This window comes from Festucalex cinctus, chromosome 18, assembly GCF_051991245.1.
Source record: "Festucalex cinctus isolate MCC-2025b chromosome 18, RoL_Fcin_1.0, whole genome shotgun sequence".
NCBI lineage: Eukaryota > Metazoa > Chordata > Actinopteri > Syngnathiformes > Syngnathidae > Festucalex > Festucalex cinctus.
The window spans coordinates 3,263,074-3,282,862 of record NC_135428.1 but is presented as its reverse complement, the minus strand read 5'-3'; the positions used below and the strand labels follow the sequence as shown (position 1 = coordinate 3,282,862).

General features: G+C 39.5%; 1 protein-coding gene across 2 annotated transcripts in view; it reads right to left on the bottom strand.

Annotated features, from left to right (window-relative positions):
* The window catches only part of srrm3 (serine/arginine repetitive matrix 3), a 48,194-nt gene that overhangs the window by 17,950 nt on the left and 10,455 nt on the right, over positions 1-19,789 (bottom strand). For both annotated transcript variants that reach the window (XM_077504842.1, XM_077504843.1), the window contains exons 2-6: positions 8,025-8,329; positions 4,688-4,783; positions 1,618-1,710; positions 1,197-1,277; positions 708-776 (exon numbers count right to left, since the gene is read on the bottom strand). In XM_077504842.1, coding sequence (XP_077360968.1) covers positions 708-776; positions 1,197-1,277; positions 1,618-1,710; positions 4,688-4,783; positions 8,025-8,317 — 632 coding nt within the window. In that variant the 5' untranslated portion in view covers positions 8,318-8,329. The remainder of the gene's footprint in view (positions 1-707; positions 777-1,196; positions 1,278-1,617; positions 1,711-4,687; positions 4,784-8,024; positions 8,330-19,789) is intronic.

Sequence of the window (19,789 nt, the reverse complement as noted above, 5' to 3'; positions counted from 1 at the left end):
ACTGCATATACCGCAACTTAACTCATTCACTCCCAGCCATGTTACAACATGGCCCTGGCTGATCTCTTATACTCTGTTGCCACCCGTTGGCCGTTTTAATAACTACCATTGCTTTAAGCCACCTCTTCATGTCTGAAGTTGCATCAAAGCCTTCTGTATGCTCTTGCAACACAAAAAAAACGTGTAATCACGGTTTTGGGAGGGAAGGACAAAGCATTTAAAGACGTTTTTGCACGTGTTGGGATTGAATGAGTTCAATATCGCAATAATATCGCTTAAACATATCGCATGTTTTTCCAGTATTGTGCAGCCTTAGTAGACTATAATGCAAAAGTAAACTGGAAACCTCACAATCTCGTTCTTCGCGTCTCCTTTCATCATTCATTTCCCTCGTTTCTTTCTTACCTTCTCTCATTTAGTCCTCACCTCATTTGCTTACTACTTTCCTGCACCTTCCTTCCTGATTTGTCTCTTTTTCATCTTCCTTTTCTTTCATTCCTTCCCTGAGCAACTTTCTCGTCTCTTCAGCTTTCTCTTTCTTCTCTGCCAAAGCAAATGGAAGCAACATGCGGTAAACGAATTGAAAAGGCATCGGAGCAAACTCGAGGGGCAATCAATTGTTCTTCGCTAGCAAGAGCAAGACTTCATTCCCGGACGCTAAAAGTTTCAAGCGACGACTGAAACGCCGTGTTTTGAAATACACGCACCTGTCACGCTTGTGTTTCTTGCTGCTCTTTTTCTTCTTCTCTCTGCGATTGGGCGACGAGCTGCCAAACCTATCAGTGAAAAGAAGAAAAGAAATGTGACCAGGCTGCAATTTTTATTTTTTTTTTGTCTGTTACTCTTCGGCAGTGATTCCCAACCAGTGTGCCAATGGGATATCAGGTGAGAAATTATCTCCAATTTCACTAAATTGGATCAAAATATAATCTTCCGCTGGATGTCATTCATAGAACAAAAAAATTCATTCAGGAGTCGTTCAAAATACACATGCATGCGCTTTATCTTTTTCTCACATTTTTTTATTTTTTATTAAAAGCTTTATTTTTCATCTTCCACAATTAAAATATCTGATAATTAATCAGCAATATATTTTATACTAAGGTTATTGAATAATTGACAAGATAACTATAGATTTTTTTGTCAACGACACTATTTTATCAATCACTTTGAGCCGCATACTAAGTTCCACTCACCGACTTCTTCGGCGCCCGGATTTCTTCTTCTTTCTTTTCTTTGGACGAGGGGATGGCGAGCTGCTTGATTTCCTTTTTACTCTGAAACATCCACAAAAACACAGAAATGGGTGAGCGAGATTTTTACGTCTTTGGGACACTTAAAACATTAAAAAAATAAATAAAAAAATAAAAAACGTATTTACACGTCATTGGGAGCAAATGAGTTAACATTATAGAGTGCATTTTTACTGCCATGGATTCTATAGAAATATTACCATTTTAAGATAAGAATGGATTCACATAAACAAAAAAGAGAAATTGTTGCTCAGATGACAGTTAATACAGTAATACATGGGTACACGATTTAATGAATCACTTGAGGATTAACAACGGGTCAACAAGTCAACATTATACAGCGAGTATCGAGCGTGCGATTGACCTGCTGTCACTTTGATAATCATCAGCGTAGTCTCCATCTTCATCACCAGGCAATTCGCTATCATCCTCGGGGTAGTAGTGCATGTGGTTGACACTAAAACATGGAAGCATAAGATTGAACACGGTGACAAAAAAAAGGGAAATCTGTTGAACTTTAGCTGTTTTTTTTTTTTTACTTTATGGATTGTGGGAATTTTACTAAGAAGGAGGCATTATAACAATACAAAAATAAAAGGTGTCTGTGGAGGATTGAACCACAAGAAAATTACTGCATTTATTACGCCCATTTAATAGATGGCCGGGTTGAGCAGTAGGGATGTCACGATATCCGAACATCACGATGCGATATTATCACGATATGAAGGTCACAATGTGATAAAAAAAAAAAAAAAAAAAGAGCGCTCATCCTAAAAAAAGCACAATATTCTGTTTTTGTACATAACAGCAATGCATATAAACCACCTACAATCTCTAATAACAATATTGAGGCACTTGTGGTAATAATGGTTTGGTTTTGTGCCCATTTTGTGGAGCGACTCAATGGCCAAACATGCTGACTTTTGCACAAATGAGATTAACCACCGGTCCTATCTACGGCTGAAAGAGCCCCCGACCTAAGGACCTCCCACTCCCGTTGGCCACTCGGGATGTAACGATATCCAAACATCACAATAAGATATTGTCACGATATGAAGGTCACAATACGATAATTGTCACGATATTGTGGGGGCCTTGGCGATATTTAAAAAAAAGATCACAATATTGTAATAAAAGAGCTCATACTAAAAGCAGCAATGCATATAAACCACCTACAATCTCTAATAACAATATTGAGGCACTTACTTGCTAATGCAAGCACACATTTATTGCTTCACAAGCAAATTAGGTTCCCCTTCATCTGACAATTAGCATAGATTTTAAACATAGAAGGCCAAAACATCCCTAATGGAAATTAAGTTGCACTGATAAACTAGCCACTAGAAGGTGCTAGAACTGCACAAATGGGAATCAATCGGACTTTTTTTTAACAGCTGTGTTCCTTTTAAATATCGTGAACATGACGACGACGATATTGTGGCAGTTTTGATATCACAATATCGCCCTTATCGCTACATTCCTAGTATTTCTTTCACCGAGACGATTTCACTCCGCATTGTGCGTGATCACAGCAGTTGCTTGTTAATGAAGATAACTTTATGCTTACTGAAGGTTTTCTGAACATAAATCGCCGTTGCCAACAAGTTACCGTTCCATTTCACTGCCACGTAATATAAATTCTCTATCTTGCCCTGTGACAACCAGTCCAGGTTGTACGTCACCTCAAAATGATGAATAGATTGTTTTGAGTGCAACAGTAAACAGCAGCAGTCTCGCCCAGAATCCTCTTTGCCTCACAATCTCCTTGTCGCGTCCTCTGAGCCGACGCATCTCTGACCTTGCTGGCGCCACATGCGCTAAATAAAGCATGGGGGGGGTAAACATTGCACTGATTGGTTTTGCTTCATGCAATTCGATTTCGTTGACCTAACCTCCTCACGGCACTGTGACAAAAAACAGGCCTGAGCGTATACAATATATGGACGGAGGCAGTCAAGAACGCGCATTTATTGGGGGCTGAGTCAAGAAAAGAAGATGGCGGAGGGACACACAAAAAAAGAAGCTATTAGTAAAGGCGAGTGAACGCAAACACACAAGTGGCCCGCCCCACCAGCCAGCCAGGCAGTTTATTCTTGGATTTCATTAAGTGCGAGAACACACCAATGGATATTAAGTATCGAGGAGAAAAGCTTGCAGCAGATATTATATATTTGGTTTTGTGAGAATTTGGCCTTTTAGCTAACAGTATTTTGTGCCATTTTCCCAAATATACTGCAAAATAGATAGATAGATAGATAGATAGATAGATATACCGATAATCCTTACAGGAGTTAGTTTGGGGGTGCGAGGATTCAGACTGACACCAGCGATATGCAATCGACAAATTTGACGGGATTTCTTTACACATTAAGTTCCAACTGTGTCTGCATTCCAATCTCTCCTGACAGAAATCCATCTGTAAATAGTACTAGTGTTTGCTGTGGACTGTTTTCTTTCTAGTGACATGTAAATAAGCCGCCGCAAAAAAAAAAAAAAACAACAACAAAAAAGTATGGCAGCCAAAACATCCTGTCTGACTGTTGTAACAGAAAAAAAATTGGAAATTTGTTTTACGATGTTTTCCCGGAAAACTAAGGATTCAATTGGCTTGAAACACTTAAGACATGAGTGGTTATACTTTTCATTGAAAGTGATAAAAGCAAGCTTCCGTGATGTCACATATTTGGACACTTCCATTTGTCTGGGCCAGAGGAACATCCATGACGAGCAGCAATAATGTGTTGTGGAAGCCTCAAGCGAGCGCTGAGGTTTGGAAAAGTGCAACTTTGTAAATTACAACCTCCTCAATTTTCTACATCAATGCTTTCGTCGAGAAGTAAAGTTGTACTCATTCAAGGCCCGACTCCCAAAATGGAGTCCGAAGTGCGAAAAGCTACCAAAAAAAAAAAAAAATCAGCTCTAGCTTTAATCCATCCTCTTCTGCGTGCATCAACTCGCTGCGTAACTCTTCCTGCCGCTTCCGCATCTCAGCGTGCTCTTCTTAAATGTCAGCAAATACCGGCTGAGGTGCAGACGGAGGACGATCATTCATCTCGTTTGGAAGAAGGGAAGTGGGGCGCTATTAGCGGTCATTACTTTACAGACTGCCATTTCTCCATCAATAACTACATCAGTCTCACAAACAGTTTGAAGGAAATACAAAAGAAAGGCTATATAACAACTACTTTCCTATTTAGGGTTTTCTAGTTGTAAAGGAAAGAAACTGTATAGGATAAAATAAATGTTCTTCCTTTGATATTTTTTGAGTGGTTGAGAGTGACATCATGCTCGCCCCCCCGCGGACATGTATTGTGTTAGCGCATAGGGATGTCACGATAAGGGCAATATCGTGACATTGTGACGTGCTGAAGAAGATGGATAAGGCGTAAAAACATGAGGAAAGAAAATGAACAAAACAAACAAAAAAAACTTACACTGGTTGTGCGCCATCTCTGGTGATGACCCCTTCTTTGTCCATCAGCATTTGTCTGAATGTGCTCACTTTTTGTCGAATCTCCTCCTCTGTGTACCTGCGCATGTACAAGACGACACAATAATAAGTCATATTGAGTCTGTGCTGATCTGTCCTGAGACGGCCGCTTGAATGTCAATAAATTCAAGGAGTAGCATGTCAAATGGTCATCACTGCTAGATTTTATTGTTTTGTTTTTGTTTTGTTTTTTAGTGTTGTTCCGATACCTGCATTTAAAACTGTAATTTTTTTTCAAGGTGGCCCTGGTTGATCTCCTTTTTCTCTGCTGCCACCTGCTGGCCGTTTGTGTAATAACTACCATTTCTGCAACCGTTCTTTGCAGTTGACAGGTTGCATCAAAGCCTTCTGTATGCTCGAGCATAAAAACAAACAAACAAAAAAACGTATAAATACGTCTTTGGGACACTTAGAACATAAAAAAAAACGCATTTACACGTTATTGGGAGCAAATGAGTTAAAGGCAACAACCTAGTCAAAGCAGTATTGTTTTATTCAAATGATGATGTATATACCTGTGTATACAGACCTGTAAAAAAAAACAACTGAAAATGCAAGAATATGTAAACTGGCACAGTAGAAGATATGGTTCCCAAGCCATCTAATAAAAACACTGATTAATAACTGCTGTAACGCAAATGCTGCAGGACAAGCTCCGAGACATTTTATGAATTAACCATTGGTTCATTTTAGGCTAGAAACGTGGCGTTGACTTTTTATGGCTTAAAAAAAACAAAAAAAAAGAAGCTGATAGCGTGTCTTCTTAGCTGCAGCCATCAGCATATCGACAGTGTGGAGAATGAGAATGAGATTAGCACGTGTGTGTGATGGAACGGTGCAATAAATAGAAGCTGGCCCAGCAGGTCTGACAGCACCATCAGATCTTTGCCGTTTGTTGGCCGATCCCTCAGCCCAGCGGCAGGTCACCGATGCACAATGGAAGCCCTAAATACTCACTTTATATTCATGGCTTCCACACGCACATTGCCATGTGTTAGGTGCTTCTTGACATTTTACAATCGCCCGTGCACGCTTTCTGCTTATACCTGAAGAAGGGGGCGTTTTTGTTTTTTGTTTTTTTTTGTGAAAGGCTTTCTGTTGGTACCTGAGGTGATTGAAGAAGAGGCTGATTTTGTGAAAGGCTCAAAAAGGGGAAAAAAAAAAAAAAAAGGAGACAAGATCCACTTGATCCCAGATGTTTTCGACTTGACAATATCACAGAGGTGTTTGCAGCTCTTGCTTGTAAAGATATGATAAATATGTCTGGGCTAATACTTTTGAGGTATATATATATTTTCCCAAGTCTGTCAGGAAGTGGAGGGTTCCCTACATTTTTTTTAAATACTAAAATAAGCAATTTAATTCATTTGTCATGTTTGACAAATAAATGTAGCTTTTTTTTTTTTTGGTGTGGGGAAGCGAATAGTAGTAGTACTGCATTGGTGGGCACTGTGGTATTAAAAAGTCAAGATTTCAATAACTACTAGACGACAAGAGAGGAGGGAGGGTCGGGAGAAGCTTTTTGCTCTGTTGATTAATGTCCCATCACTGGTTAGCTATTTTTTTGGGGGGGGAAAATGGTGCCAGTGTGTACTAGTTAGCCCCAAGGACAACATGAGTAGCACATTTTATTATTATTTTTTTTGTATTTTTTTGGGGGGGGGGGTTCTCCTAAAAATAGTTAACCAGTGATGGGACATTGATTTACTAATAATTGCAACAGAATATATTTTATTTATTTATTTATTTATTATGTATTTAGTCACTTATTTATTTACATAAACCTAATGCGGTGCATGTTTCTTCTGTACCAAATATTCAATATTTTCTTTAAAATAGAGTTAATAATTAATAATAGTTAACAGTTCAATAGAAAAAAAAAATGCTGATTTTAATTTTCACCAAATTTATCCACAAAGGTCATTTCAGAGCTGCAGATTTAAGACAGTGATACCACAATATTTTTGCTCTCTGCGATAACGAGCACTTTGAGAGAAATTAAAGAAGTGCTGCACTCCTATTTTGCCTCAATTACTCCATCATCCATTCATCATGAGTAATGTATTAAATAATATTGTGCCTCTCTTTTTCACAAACATTTGACAAAAAGGCGTCAGTTGAAAGTTGCTGAAAGGAGTGAAATGTGTTATTTTTCCAAATCTGTTTCTATACAAAGAAATACTGTAATTATTGTAACAAAAAAAATTTTAGTACCTACTTGCCAAACTGTTAGGCTATGTTAAAATAGTGAAGAAATATAATATTTATTCAAATGTAATTAAAAGTTAAATGGACTGTGGCACCTTATTTTGTATGTTTTTTTTTACGTTTGGAGCCAGAGGAGGCAAGATTGGGGGGGAAAAAAATTAATAAATCTTCCTGATGATTTGAAAGGACAGCAAGCCAAGAAACATTGATTCGAGTGTGGCGCGCCCCGTCAAGCGCACCACAACAAATCACTGCAATTAAAGAATGCGATTGCAGTAATTTGACATATTTGATTGGCTGTGGACGATCTCCATTAACTCACAATCCTCTAAAAGGGGAGACGACGTCGCATTGCGTGGCGTTATCAGCGTGTCGGATGCTCGGAAACGCTGCTTCCCGCAAGTCGGGCCTGTCGCGCATCCGTGAAATCGCGCGGCCGCCGATTTCTGCCGCAGTGTGGTTAGTGAGATTGAAAGGCAAGACAGGAGCACAACGCAAACACCCCCACGTTTCTATTTCAGGGGCCGAATTCACACAAGCAAAAGCAAATCAACATTATTACCTATTACAAACATATGGAAGAAAAAAAATCATTCTTACCACACCTTACACCATTGGATAGTTTCTTGGAATAATAGTTAAAACACGGTTGCTCACATCTTTAAAAAAAAAAAAAAAAAACAGTCAGGATGTGAAAAATCGGTATATGTGACTTTGGGCAACTACAGTGGACCGAAAGGAAAATGAGGATCATCCATCCATCCATTATCCAGACCGCTTATTCTGGTGGCTCTTCCGAGACAGCAATCTCAAAGTCAGGTCAACACCGCAACCCAATGTGCGATCTCTCAAACAATTTAATTTAATACTTGCGCCCTTCTGCACCACCCGCAAAAGGACAAAAGTTTAATTGGATGCTGGACTGTCTGTCATTGCTCAATCTCTCATGGTATTTGAACATTAAATATCTGAGCTTTGGACAATTATCACATGAAACAAAAGTAACTAACGTTAGTTGACTAACTAAAAAAGAAAAAAAGTACGGCTGTGTAGCATGCAACACTCCAAATTACCCTTGTTCTTCCATCATCTCTTGGAGCTCCAAACATTTGAGTTCGACCCTCCTCTTCCTGTCATGGTCCAGTATCTCTCGTCGCGGCTTTTTCACCAAAACCGGTTCCGTTTGAGGCTCTTCTTCCTCTGCGCCTGGCTGTCCATCTTCACATTTTGCTTGTAGGCCCATTGGTGGCGTTCGTCCCGCTGCTCCTGTCGTCGCCCCCATTTCCGGTCCTGCCGCAGGGACGAGTGGCTTGTTCAGCCCGTTTGTACCATCCTTGGGAGATGGCACCCTTGCTGCATCGTACATGATGACTGAAGTCTGTAAGGACAGACGAGACAAAGACAGATTGTTAATTCAACACTTAGCAGTTCATTTTTTTTTTTTTAGAGTTCAGCTCTGAATAATTTATTCCCAAACACTTGTATGATAATATTACAGAAAAATGAAGCAGTACAGACATCTGCCAAGGCGAATACATTTGTCAAATATAAAATAAATGCCTGAATGGCTACAGTCCAAAAGCTCCATGAAGATAAAGACTCATAGAGATTTACAATCTCATCTAAGGATCCATGCGACCAAAATACACTAAAATCAAATTACAAACTGATCCGCTAAGGTCTTACAGAGATAAAAGCTGATATAACCTGAGCAATACAAGCTTCTAAGGATATTAAACAGCATTTTTCCATGTATAAATTTTCATTGTTACCAAATATAGTTCAAATGCAGAAAGAATTGGTGAAATAATTAAGTGGCGATATGTCCCCTCAACATGTCCTTGGTCTTAATTTGGATTCAGTATTAAACTTTAGGATTTAATCTGGAGTTGAATTCTGTGAATGTTTGGGACTCCGACTCTATAAAAACACACCAACTGACAGACAACGTTTGAAAATACAGTCAAACCTCGGTTTTCGAACATAATCCGTTCCAGAAGGCTGTTCTAAAAGCCATTTGTTCGAAATCCAAAACAATTTTTCCCATTATAATTAATGTAAATTATTTTAATCCGTTCCAAGTCTAAAAAAAACTTTTTCCAAGTTTTTTTTTTATTTTTATTTTTTTATTTTAAATAAATAAACTGGCACTGTATAGTGTTTACCATAAATAGAAAAGGGTAGAAATAGACATTGTTTTATTTAGATATCCTATCTAAAATGATGAAAAAAACAAAAACAAAATGCAAACATTTCTTTTTTAAATTCAATAGTTCTGCGCACTACTTTCCTCTTTTTTTCATCAGCTTTACCACTTGCAATTGCTTTCTTTGGACCCATGATGCAAAACTTTATAAAAAAAAAAAAAAAAAAAGATTTGCGTAAATAACAATGAACAGGTTTGCCCCGAACGAATTTTGAACACGAACGTGCTACAGAGGAAGCATTCGAGTTAGCTCGGCTCCCGAGTGAGTCGCGTTCAGGTACGCTCGGCTTGTTTCAGTTTGGTCGAGAGCCGATTTTTTGGACGAGTTCTGAGACATAAAATTCTCGAATTTTCTGGTTGAAAAGCGATTTGGTTGAGAACAGAAGCGTTCGAAAACCGAGGTTTGACTGTATAACCTTGAGTCTTTTTGAAGGACAGTTAAAATACCAATGAATTGTAAATTTCCCATCAAATATGCACACCCGCAATGGTTTTCGACTCGAAAAAAAAAAAAAGTTCACTGCCAAACAACACCCCGGAAGCAGGTCTTTATTTTGGTGATGTGACGTTAACATGTCATGACAAGCTGCAGGATTTCTGTCTGAATTGAGCAGCACATCAGAATGATCTGTAAACACAACAAACGCAACACTGGATTCAGGCTACACGAAGACGTACATGACTCAGAAGAGCGCTGGAAGCGACCGTGCTCTTTTGGGCAGGAGCCCACCAAACTGCTGAACGGTCCTACGACATACTGTTTTGGCCTGCATCAATGATTTGACAAGGTGATTTGCACGCCATGTGCAAATTGTCTGCCGGAAAAGAATCAAGTCACATTTCGTTTTTGTGCTATGAAAGTTTCAAGGGCATTTAGTCGCTCAATCCGAAAATGACATTGTTTTTTCCAAATTGGCTCCACTTATTTTTTATTGTTTTTAACAAAAGTGCGAAAAAAAAAAAAAAAAATTCCCTTTACGTTACAACTTTGAAACTGTATTTTTCGTCATTTTTTTTAATACAATTGTTGAGCCTTGTATGTGCAAATCCATCCATCCATTTTCTTATCCTTTTGGAATTTATTAGTTATGCACCCGTTGTGAATGTTGACATTGACCTGATTAAGAACAGCAAAAATTGTACAGAGTACAGAAACATTAAAACATATTTAAAAAAAAAAAACAATAATCTAATTAATTTCACCCGTAAAAGGTTATAGTGCATTTTAGGTACATGTTAAAATTTACCCTGAAAAAAAAAATAATAAAAACAAAAAAGTTCTTTTTGTGAGCAGAGTATCTTTAACAAAAACAAACAGCTCTCTTTCAATCCTCTCGCTGTCACATCCCATGGCATTTTTTAAACGCAAATTTATTTCCTTTGTGTCCCCAAGTAGCATATGAAGCGGAACTTTTTTCAAACCAACCCTTGAGAATGGCGGGGAGACAAAAAAAACCAACAACAACACATCACTAAATAAACACATTTGTCTGCTTTATCCACACTTTTTAAGCGGGCGCGTCTATAATATGTGACAGTGTTGACACTTAAGGAGAGAACCATTGATTCAGCCTCCAACGGCACTGCAGAAAACAGACGTCATTATGTCTACAGGCTGTTTGTTTGTTTGTTTGTTTACATCATGCATATATGATTGGACAGACGGATGTTTGTTTTTATTATGTGTTAATATGGAGTGAGTAACAGTAGTAGGGAGAAACTGAACTCTCAGAAATAACGTCAGACCATTTCCCATAGCAGAACTAGAAGTGACAATTTGTATGTTGTCTGTAAAGGTAAAGCAGCTGGCATAAAAGTTAGCAAGTCGTTCTTTGTTTGTTTTGACAGTATGTCAGAAAAACTGTAGTTCCTCTCGTGTACACATTGTTTTACTTGCTCCAATCAACATTTCAGTAACGCTTTCTTTGAACTGGCTCATTGAACAACCTAGCAGCAGAAATGATTCTTTCAAAAATGTAAAGCGACAATATTTGGCATTATGATGTACCCCCTCGAAACAGTCAGTGCATTTATGGGTATGTTTTTTTTTGTTTTTTTTTTAACACGTTGTGATCTATTTTCTCTGGATGCATCTTCCTTCCATGAAAATGGTTCAAACATGCTAATTAACTCATTCACTCGCCGCCATTTTCACATTTCGCAATCCCGTTCGCTCCCGGCTGTCTTACTGGATTTTGACTGATTTTGCAAGCCCCACAGAATATTGTGTTCGATTGCTATAAAGGCATGGAACCTATCAAAAGAAAGATTAAAGTCTCTCCTTTCATCAGGAAAAAAAAGCATGTTTTTATCTGTTTCCGTTTTGCAGCAATTAGCATTAGAAGAGAGCTAAATTTCATCGATTTTCACAAATCTATTTAAAATTGAAAGTAATTTAGCTTTTTTTTTCTTGATGGCCCTGGTTGATCTCCTTTGCTCTGCTGCCACCTGCTGGCCGTTTGTGTACTAACTACCATTTCTGCAACCGTTCTTTGCAGTTGAGAGGCTGCATCAAAGCCTTCTGTATGCTCTAGTATTAAAAAAAAAAAAAAAAAAACGTATAAATACGTCTTTGGGACATTTAGAACATAAAAAAACGTATTTATACGTTATTGGGAGTAACAAATACTAACTAAGGGGTAATGTACAGATACACCATATACAAAAAATGTTTTGACAATCCATTCTCAGTCAAGGTCAAGGCACCGTCACTTCCGCCCTGCAGCGATGGCTGTCGTTCAAACGCTGTAATTCAATCACAGAAGGCCAGAGTGAGTAAGCGCGCTCTGACAAAAAAAGGACGACGGGGGTTGGGCGGGAGAGACGGATTGCAGCTTTCAGAGTCGGCCTTAATTGAAGAAAATGGCTCCAAAGCTTCAAGTCGTCTTCTGCTGCAGAGTGGCGGTCGAAAATGGAGTGCGCTTAAACGAGCCAACAACAAAGATGGCTTTTGTTCTGTTTTTAACAGATGGCCATGATGTATATGCTCCGTGCTGACAGTGCCCTGTTGTGTATGATTCAAATTGGAAAAAATATGCATTCAATCATAAATAAAACAACAACAACAGGAATTTCCATTATTTCTATTATACAGTAATAAATTTGGGGTGAGCATTTCGGCGAATGAATGGATGCATGAATATTTTCATCATCTCAAGGCTTTCCCTTTTCTTATAAGTCATTATCAAATGTAAATGAGATTTTTCCCCCAGCTTGTCCATAATGTATGTTTCACTTTATAATTGAGCTCAAGTATTTTCTCCTGCTACTGTACATGCATAAAAATGAGTGCTGTCAAAGTTAAAGCGTTAACTAGTTAATTAATCACAAAAAAATGTATCGCATTAATCATTGTATTACCACAGATTAATCGCACTATTAATTTTGACCGCAGATGATTCTTTTTAGCCGACAGTGGATGGTTACATTTAAGGTAGCTGTTGGAGTTTGAGCAATAAACATAACTACATATGCCGTCGGTCATTTTTCCCCATTTTAAATTATGCAAAAAATGAATTGATCAGAAAAAGCAGGATGAGTGTGTGCAGTGGATTACATTTTTGAAGACGACCTCATAACATTAACTCATTTGCTCCCAATAACGTGTAAATACGTTTTTTGTTTATGTTTTAAGTGTCCCAAAGACGTATTTATACGTTTTTTTGTTTTTTTTTGTGTTTTATGCTAGAGCATACAGAAGGCTTTGATGCAGCCTCTCAACTGCAAAGAACGGTTCCAGAAATGGTAGTTATTACACAAACGGCCAGCAGGTGGCAGCAGAGCAAAGTAGATCAACCAGGGCCATCTAGAAAAAAAGCTCAATTACTTAAAATTTTAAATAGATTTGTGAAAACTGATGAAATTTAGCTCTCTTCTAATGCTAATTGCTGCAAAACGGAAACAGATAGAAACATAATTTTTTCCCTGATGAAAGAAGAGACTTTAATCTTTCTTTTGGTAGGTTCCATGCCTTTATAGCAATCGAACACAATATTCTGTGGGCCTTGCAAAATCAGTCAAAATCCAGTAAAACTGCCGGGAGCGAACGGGATTGCGAAATGTGAAAATGGTGGCGAGTGAATGAGTTAAATATCGAAAAAAATTAACATACAACAGGTGCGCTTCAAATTTAGCGGGTAAAACATATTTGGGAAAAAAAAGCTTTTTTTAAGTCAGTTATTAATCATGATTAATCAAAATTCTAAGATGTGATTAATCTGATTGAAAAATGTAATCGTTTGACAGCTCTAATAAAAATCTAAAAAAAAAAAAAAAACGAAACGGAGAACATTGTCTCACTCGTTGGAGGGAGTGAGTCATCTAATGTCTTTGTTTGGTTCTCACGTATTTTATTCTAATTTATTTTCCAAAAGAGGAAAGAAGGTATATTGAAATGTGACAGTTTTACAAGCCCTCACAGAAAAAAAAAACGGTTGAAGTGTCCATTAATGCAGCACTGCAGATAACCTTCAGTCCCCGCAGAGGACTCGCACACGTTTGCGCGTGTTGCTTTCTGCTTACTCATCACCCTTTCTTATCTTATTTGTTACACAATGTAAGAAAAGAGACTTTTTTTTTTTTTCGTGTCAGTTTGTTTCACCGTGACGCATAACAATTCCATTAGCATGATGAGACGCCTCTTGGTGCTTTGCGGTTCCATATCTGACCATAATGGCGGGAGTTTTCTTGAGTGCGTGTGCACGTGTGGTAATAATGGTTTGGTTTTGTGCCCGTTTTGTGGAGCGACTCAATGGCCAAACATGCTGACTTTTGCACAAATGGGATTAACCACCGGTCCTATCTACGGCTGAAAGAGCCCCCGACCTAAGGACCTCCCACTCCCGTTGGCCACTCGGGATGTAACGATATCCAAACATCACAATAAGATATTGTCACGATACGATAATTGTCACGATATTGTGGGGGCCTTGGCGATATTTAAAAAAAAGATCACAATATTGTAATAAAAGAGCTCATACTAAAAGCAGCAATGCATATAAACCACCTACAATCTCTAATAACAATATTGAGGCACTTACTTGCTAATGCAAGCACACATTGATCGCTTCACAAACAAATTAGATTCCCTTTTATCTGACAATTAGCATAGATTTTAAACATAGAAGGCCAAAACATCCCTAATGAAAATGAAATTGCACTAATAAAATAGCCACTAGAGGGTGCTAGATCTGCACAAATGGAAATCAACCGGCCTTTTTTTTTTTTTTTTTTTTTTAAACAGATGTGTCCCTTTTAAATATTGTGAACATGACGACGACGATATTGTGGCGGTTTTAATATCGCGATATCACGATATTGCCCTTATCGTGACATCCCTATTGGCCACGTGAACGGGAAGAGCTGCTGCTTCGAATGAAAATTTATGGCCAACTTTTCAAATTGCCAAATTTATATGATTTATTCAATTTTTATTTATTTAAATTTATTTATTTTTATTCAATTTAATTAATTTTTTAATTAATTTTTATTAAATTTATTACAATTTATTACATTTAAGTTATGGCCAAATTTCGGGGCTTTTTTTTCCCCATCACTTCAGTCTTCAAGCTTTATGAATGATCCTGATTTCATCGATATTTTAGCAGAGGAGTATGATGATGATGTGCAGATGAGAAAACATTGACACAGAATATCAAGTGCTAATTTCTGGTGTGATGCATCCTGCTGTCCTGCCACCTGTTCTGTCAGCTGAAGGCTGAGTCGCTACACCCAAAGCCAGCGCAGACGCAACATAAACTGCTCGCTGCACAAAACTTGTGACAAGATAATAACGTAGGAGCCTGTTTTTTTTTTTTTTTTTACCCACACTGCCTGGTGTCTTCCGTTCTCGGCTTCGACCCTGTACGACAATGATGAAGTGCCTCAGCTTCTCATCTGTGGCTCCTCAATGAAAAATGAAGCCATTAGATTTGCACTGGGAAAGAAGGGAAGACTCCTGAGGATGCAAAGGCCTTTCTCCCCTCGCCGTCTTCCAGTCTGGACTTAATGGGACAATTCATCTTGATCAAAATGTCCCTGTGCCACTTATACCAGATACATTTGTATTCCTGGGAAAAAAAATAAAAATTACTCTAATCAGCAATGCGACCACAAGTTTAAAATGCAGACTTCTTTCGCGCACACCCCTAGTAGAAATGTGATGAAAGTGATGGTATTTATTTACAGCTACATCTAGGGGCACCAGTTGCCAGTTATTTTTTTTCCCTTCCAAGTCCAGCACACACCATTTGTGAAACTGTAGAAGTGGGCATCACCCCCCCCCCCCCGAAGGCTTTATAGGGTTGTTATTGTAACAGAATAAGTGGAAATAGCGTCTCATACGGAGGGAATCTTTTTCTTATTCCTCAGCTTGCGGGCTCTTGCGTGACTGAACCGAAAAAGTCGAGACCTGCAGGAAAAAGGAGGCCAATGTCAGCTGGCTGCAGCACTAACGGGATGCAGTCTTCTTATGCCCTCAACTGATGTTATTTATGCCGGCGCAGCATTGTGTGGAGCGACCGGATCGGCTGCCGGATCAAACGTGACGCTTGTCAGTTAACGCATTTACTCCCAATAACGTATAAATACGTTTTTTTTTAATGTTCTAAGTATCCCAAAGACGCATTTACACGTTTTTTTTTGTTTTTTTTTCCGCTAGAGCATACAGAAGGCTTTGATGTAGCCTTTCAACTGCAAAGAACGGTTTCAGAAATGGTAGTTATTACACAAACGGCCAGCAGGTGGCAGCAGAGCAAAGGAGATAAACCAGGGCCATGTAGAAAAAAATTACAATTTTAAATAGATTTGTGAAAACTGATGAAACTTAGCTCTCTTCTAATGCTAATTGCAGCAAAACGTAAACAGATAGAAACATACTTTTTTTCTAATGAAGGAAGAGACTTTAATCTTTCTTTTGATAGGTTCCATGCTACTGCTTTTATAGCAATAGAAGACAATATTCTGTGGGCCTTGCAAAATCAGTCAAAATCCAGTAAAACAGCCGGGAGCGAACGGGATTGCGAAATGTGAAAATGGCGGCGAGTGAATAAGCTAACAGCAGAAGAACATTCCCATAGTGCGATCGCCCGTAGCATGCACGGAAGGCCGCTGCATAAAAATCTTAATTTTCGCGCACTTGTCATCCGACGACCATTTTTTGCCCAACCAACACCTGCACAAACATTTTCAACACTTTTTAAACAATCCCTTTCTTTTATACTTCTTACCAGCAGCAAGCACCGATCAGTTGCCGTCACGCAGTTTTAAACCAAATGAAAATCAGCCAGAGTGTAACGAATTATGAGCTCACAATGCTTGCTCATTACGGGGGAGTCACTCTGTCACTTAGCTACAGGCAAACGAATCAAATAACGTCATTAATTCTCCACAAGCGACTCGTTTTTTGTTGAGTTAAATTATTTATGTTTCATAATATAACAAATATCATGCACTATATGTTTGTAATAAGTATAAAACTGGAAGACTGATATATATATATATATATATATATATATATATATATATATATATATATATATATATATCTCAGACCACAACAACATTGAGGATACATTGTCCATATTCTAGCTTTCTAACAAGCTCAACTTGCAAATTCCACTTAATTAGATCAGAGCAGTGAGCTAGAAAAAAAAAAAGATAACAATATTCTCATTAGACTTTGCATGCTATGATTCATTTGTCAGACAGCTATCATCAGCACACGTGCAGTACAAATGGATTCATTTCTTAAAGAGCCATCTGTGCTGCTTTTCAACCACAAACTGTCACAGCTCAATTTCAATATGATCGTGATTAGTTGATGTTTTAACCAGATTTGGTTTTATCCATGTGTCCTTTTATTTGTTCATTTCTTCTTTCCTTTTGTTTCTTTATTTGTTACCCTGCAGGTTTCAGATTGGTATTTTTCCCAACTTAGGATAATCAGATACAGTTTTAGATGAAAATGGAATGAAACATTAACGTTCGCATTAAAAAAAAAAAAAAAAAGGTCTGAATGTCACTTAATCCAAATTCTTTATAATTAGCAAAACTAAATTTGCTAATTGTATGCAGATTAGAGGCTGTGATGTCTGGGAGTAAAATTAGTTTCGCACATTCAGTATTGGGTTCTTCAAGTTCATTATGTTCATTATGTATTTTGCTGGCGACGGGCTGGCACCTTGTAAGTTACAATTTGGTAAATGTACTATTTTTTTATTAAAATCAATTTTGTTGGTCAGTCCACATGCGTGGATATTTATGTATTTATTTAGTTATTATTTATTTATTCTTTTTTTTTAAATAAATTCTGAACCAATCTAACGTGTTATTTTTACAAATTAATTCCAATCTAAAGCTTGGAATGGCTCAAGGTTACCTGTGACCCAAACCAGGAAAAAGCGCTAAGGAAAATAAATTGATAGAATCAAGTAATATTTGATTTTATTAATAAATGCTTGCTGCGATGCTCTGCTCACTTGAGTTCAATGTCAGACGACTTGCCTCAGCATGTCTCCAAGGTAACCTCGACATTCTTTTCAAATTAAATTGAGCAGAGGCGCTCTTGGAAATTGAGCACGTAACAGAGGTGACATTCCAGTCTGAAAGATACACAAGCGAAAATTATATCATCCATCCATCCATTTTCTTGACCGCTTATTCCTCACAAGGGTCGCAGGGGGGGGTGCTGGAGCCTATCTCAGCTGGCTTTTGGGCAGTAGGCGGGGGACACACTGGACTGGTCGCCAGCCAATCGCAGGCCACACAGAGACAAACAACCATCCACGCCTAATGACAATCCGGAGCGCCCAATTAACCTGCCATGCATGTCTTTGGAATGTGGGAGGAGGCCGGAGTACCCGGAGAAAACCCACGCGGGCACGGGGAGAACATGCAAACTCCACCCAGGACGACCATGTTCTCTCCTCGAATATTTAATAGTGGTTGGTCGACAAGGAGGCCGATAATATAGCATAAAGATATCTTGATGAATTCTAACTTATTCTATGATGAACTGTTTGTCCTTGAATATGCGCTCTCAACCTGACAATAAGACACCAAGCATAGTTGTGAGCAGGCTGCTGTCAACTGCCCAAGCACACCCTGAAGAACAAATCCTGCCCTGTATGAAGTTCCCTCTGCGCATCATTAGCGTATTCAACCGGTATACGTTGTGTATCGACAGCGGAGATGAAGGGCAACACCGAGTTTGCTGACAGGTCTGAAATGCCGCTACACCCAAGGAGAACCATTACGGCAAGGTTATGTTTTGTTTTGTTTGTTTGTTTTTTATCCCTTATGTTTTGGCACCTCACTTGTCTGCTTTCTTCTCCACTTTCCTTCACCGACAGTTAGTTCGACTGCCTGTCAAAATGAGGAAACAAACTCTTCAAAGTGAAGGGACTCTCAATTCTTAGTTCTCCGTGAACAAATGCCAGATGGATGAAATGAGATCGGCAAGAAAAAGAAATACCTTTGGGGCCGGATTTCCAAGTGATGGCTCACACTGCAAAAAGGAAAAAGCTTCTGCAAGGGACTACCTGATGAAAACAGAATTCAAGACTGCAAAGTGGAACTGTCATGGTTTGAGTTGGGTTTTGGTTAGTTTTTTGTTTACTTTTGACATGGTTCAGGTTTAGTTTGGTTTTTTTTTTAGTTTGGGTTTTGTCTTTATCCTCGTGTATCGCACCCTCTGCCACTCGGGCCTTGCCCATCTGTGTCTCGTTGTGCCGGTTAGTGTGTATTTAGTCTCTTGTCTCCCCTCTGTTTGCGTTAAGTCATTGTTGTCCCACGTCCTGCCAAGTCACCCCACGTTGAGCCAAGTGGCCCCACGTTCAGCCAAGTCGTCCCACGTCCTGCCAAGTTGCCCCAAGTCCTGCCAAGTCGCCCAACGTTCAGCCAAGTCGCCCTATGTCCTGCCAAGTCGTCCCACGTCCTGCCAAGTCACCCCACGTTGAGCCAAGTGGCCCCACGTTCAGCCAAGTCGTCCCACGTCCTGCCAAGTCATCCCACGTCCTGCCAAGTTGCCCCAAGTCCTGCCAAGTCGCCCAACGTTCAGCCAAGTCGCCCTATGTCCTGCCAAGTCGTCCCACGTCCTGCCAAGTCACCCCACGTTGAGCCAAGTGGCCCCACGTTCAGCCAAGTCGTCCCACGTCCTGCCAAGTCATCCCACGTCCTGCCAAGTTGCCCCAAGTCCTGCCAAGTCGCCCAACGTTCAGCCAAGTCGCCCTATGTCCTGCCAAGTCGTCCCACGTCCTGCCAAGTCACCCCACGTTGAGCCAAGTGGCCCCACGTTCAGCCAAGTCGTCCCACGTCCTGCCAAGTCATCCCACGTCCTGCCAAGTCGCCCCACGTCCTGCCAAGTCGCCCCACGTCCTGCCAAGTTGCCCCAAGTCCTGCCAAGTCACCCCACGTCCTGCCAAGTTGCCCCACGTTCAGCCAAGTCGCCCCACGTTCAGCCAAGTCGCCCTATGTCCTGCCAAGTCGCCCCACGTTCAGCCAAGTCGCCCTATGTCCTGCCAAGTCGTCCCACGTCCTGCCAAGTCGCCCCACGTTCAGCCAAGTCGCCCCACGTTCAGCCAAGTCGCCCTATGTCCTGCCAAGTCGTCCCACGTCCTGCCAAGTCACCCCACG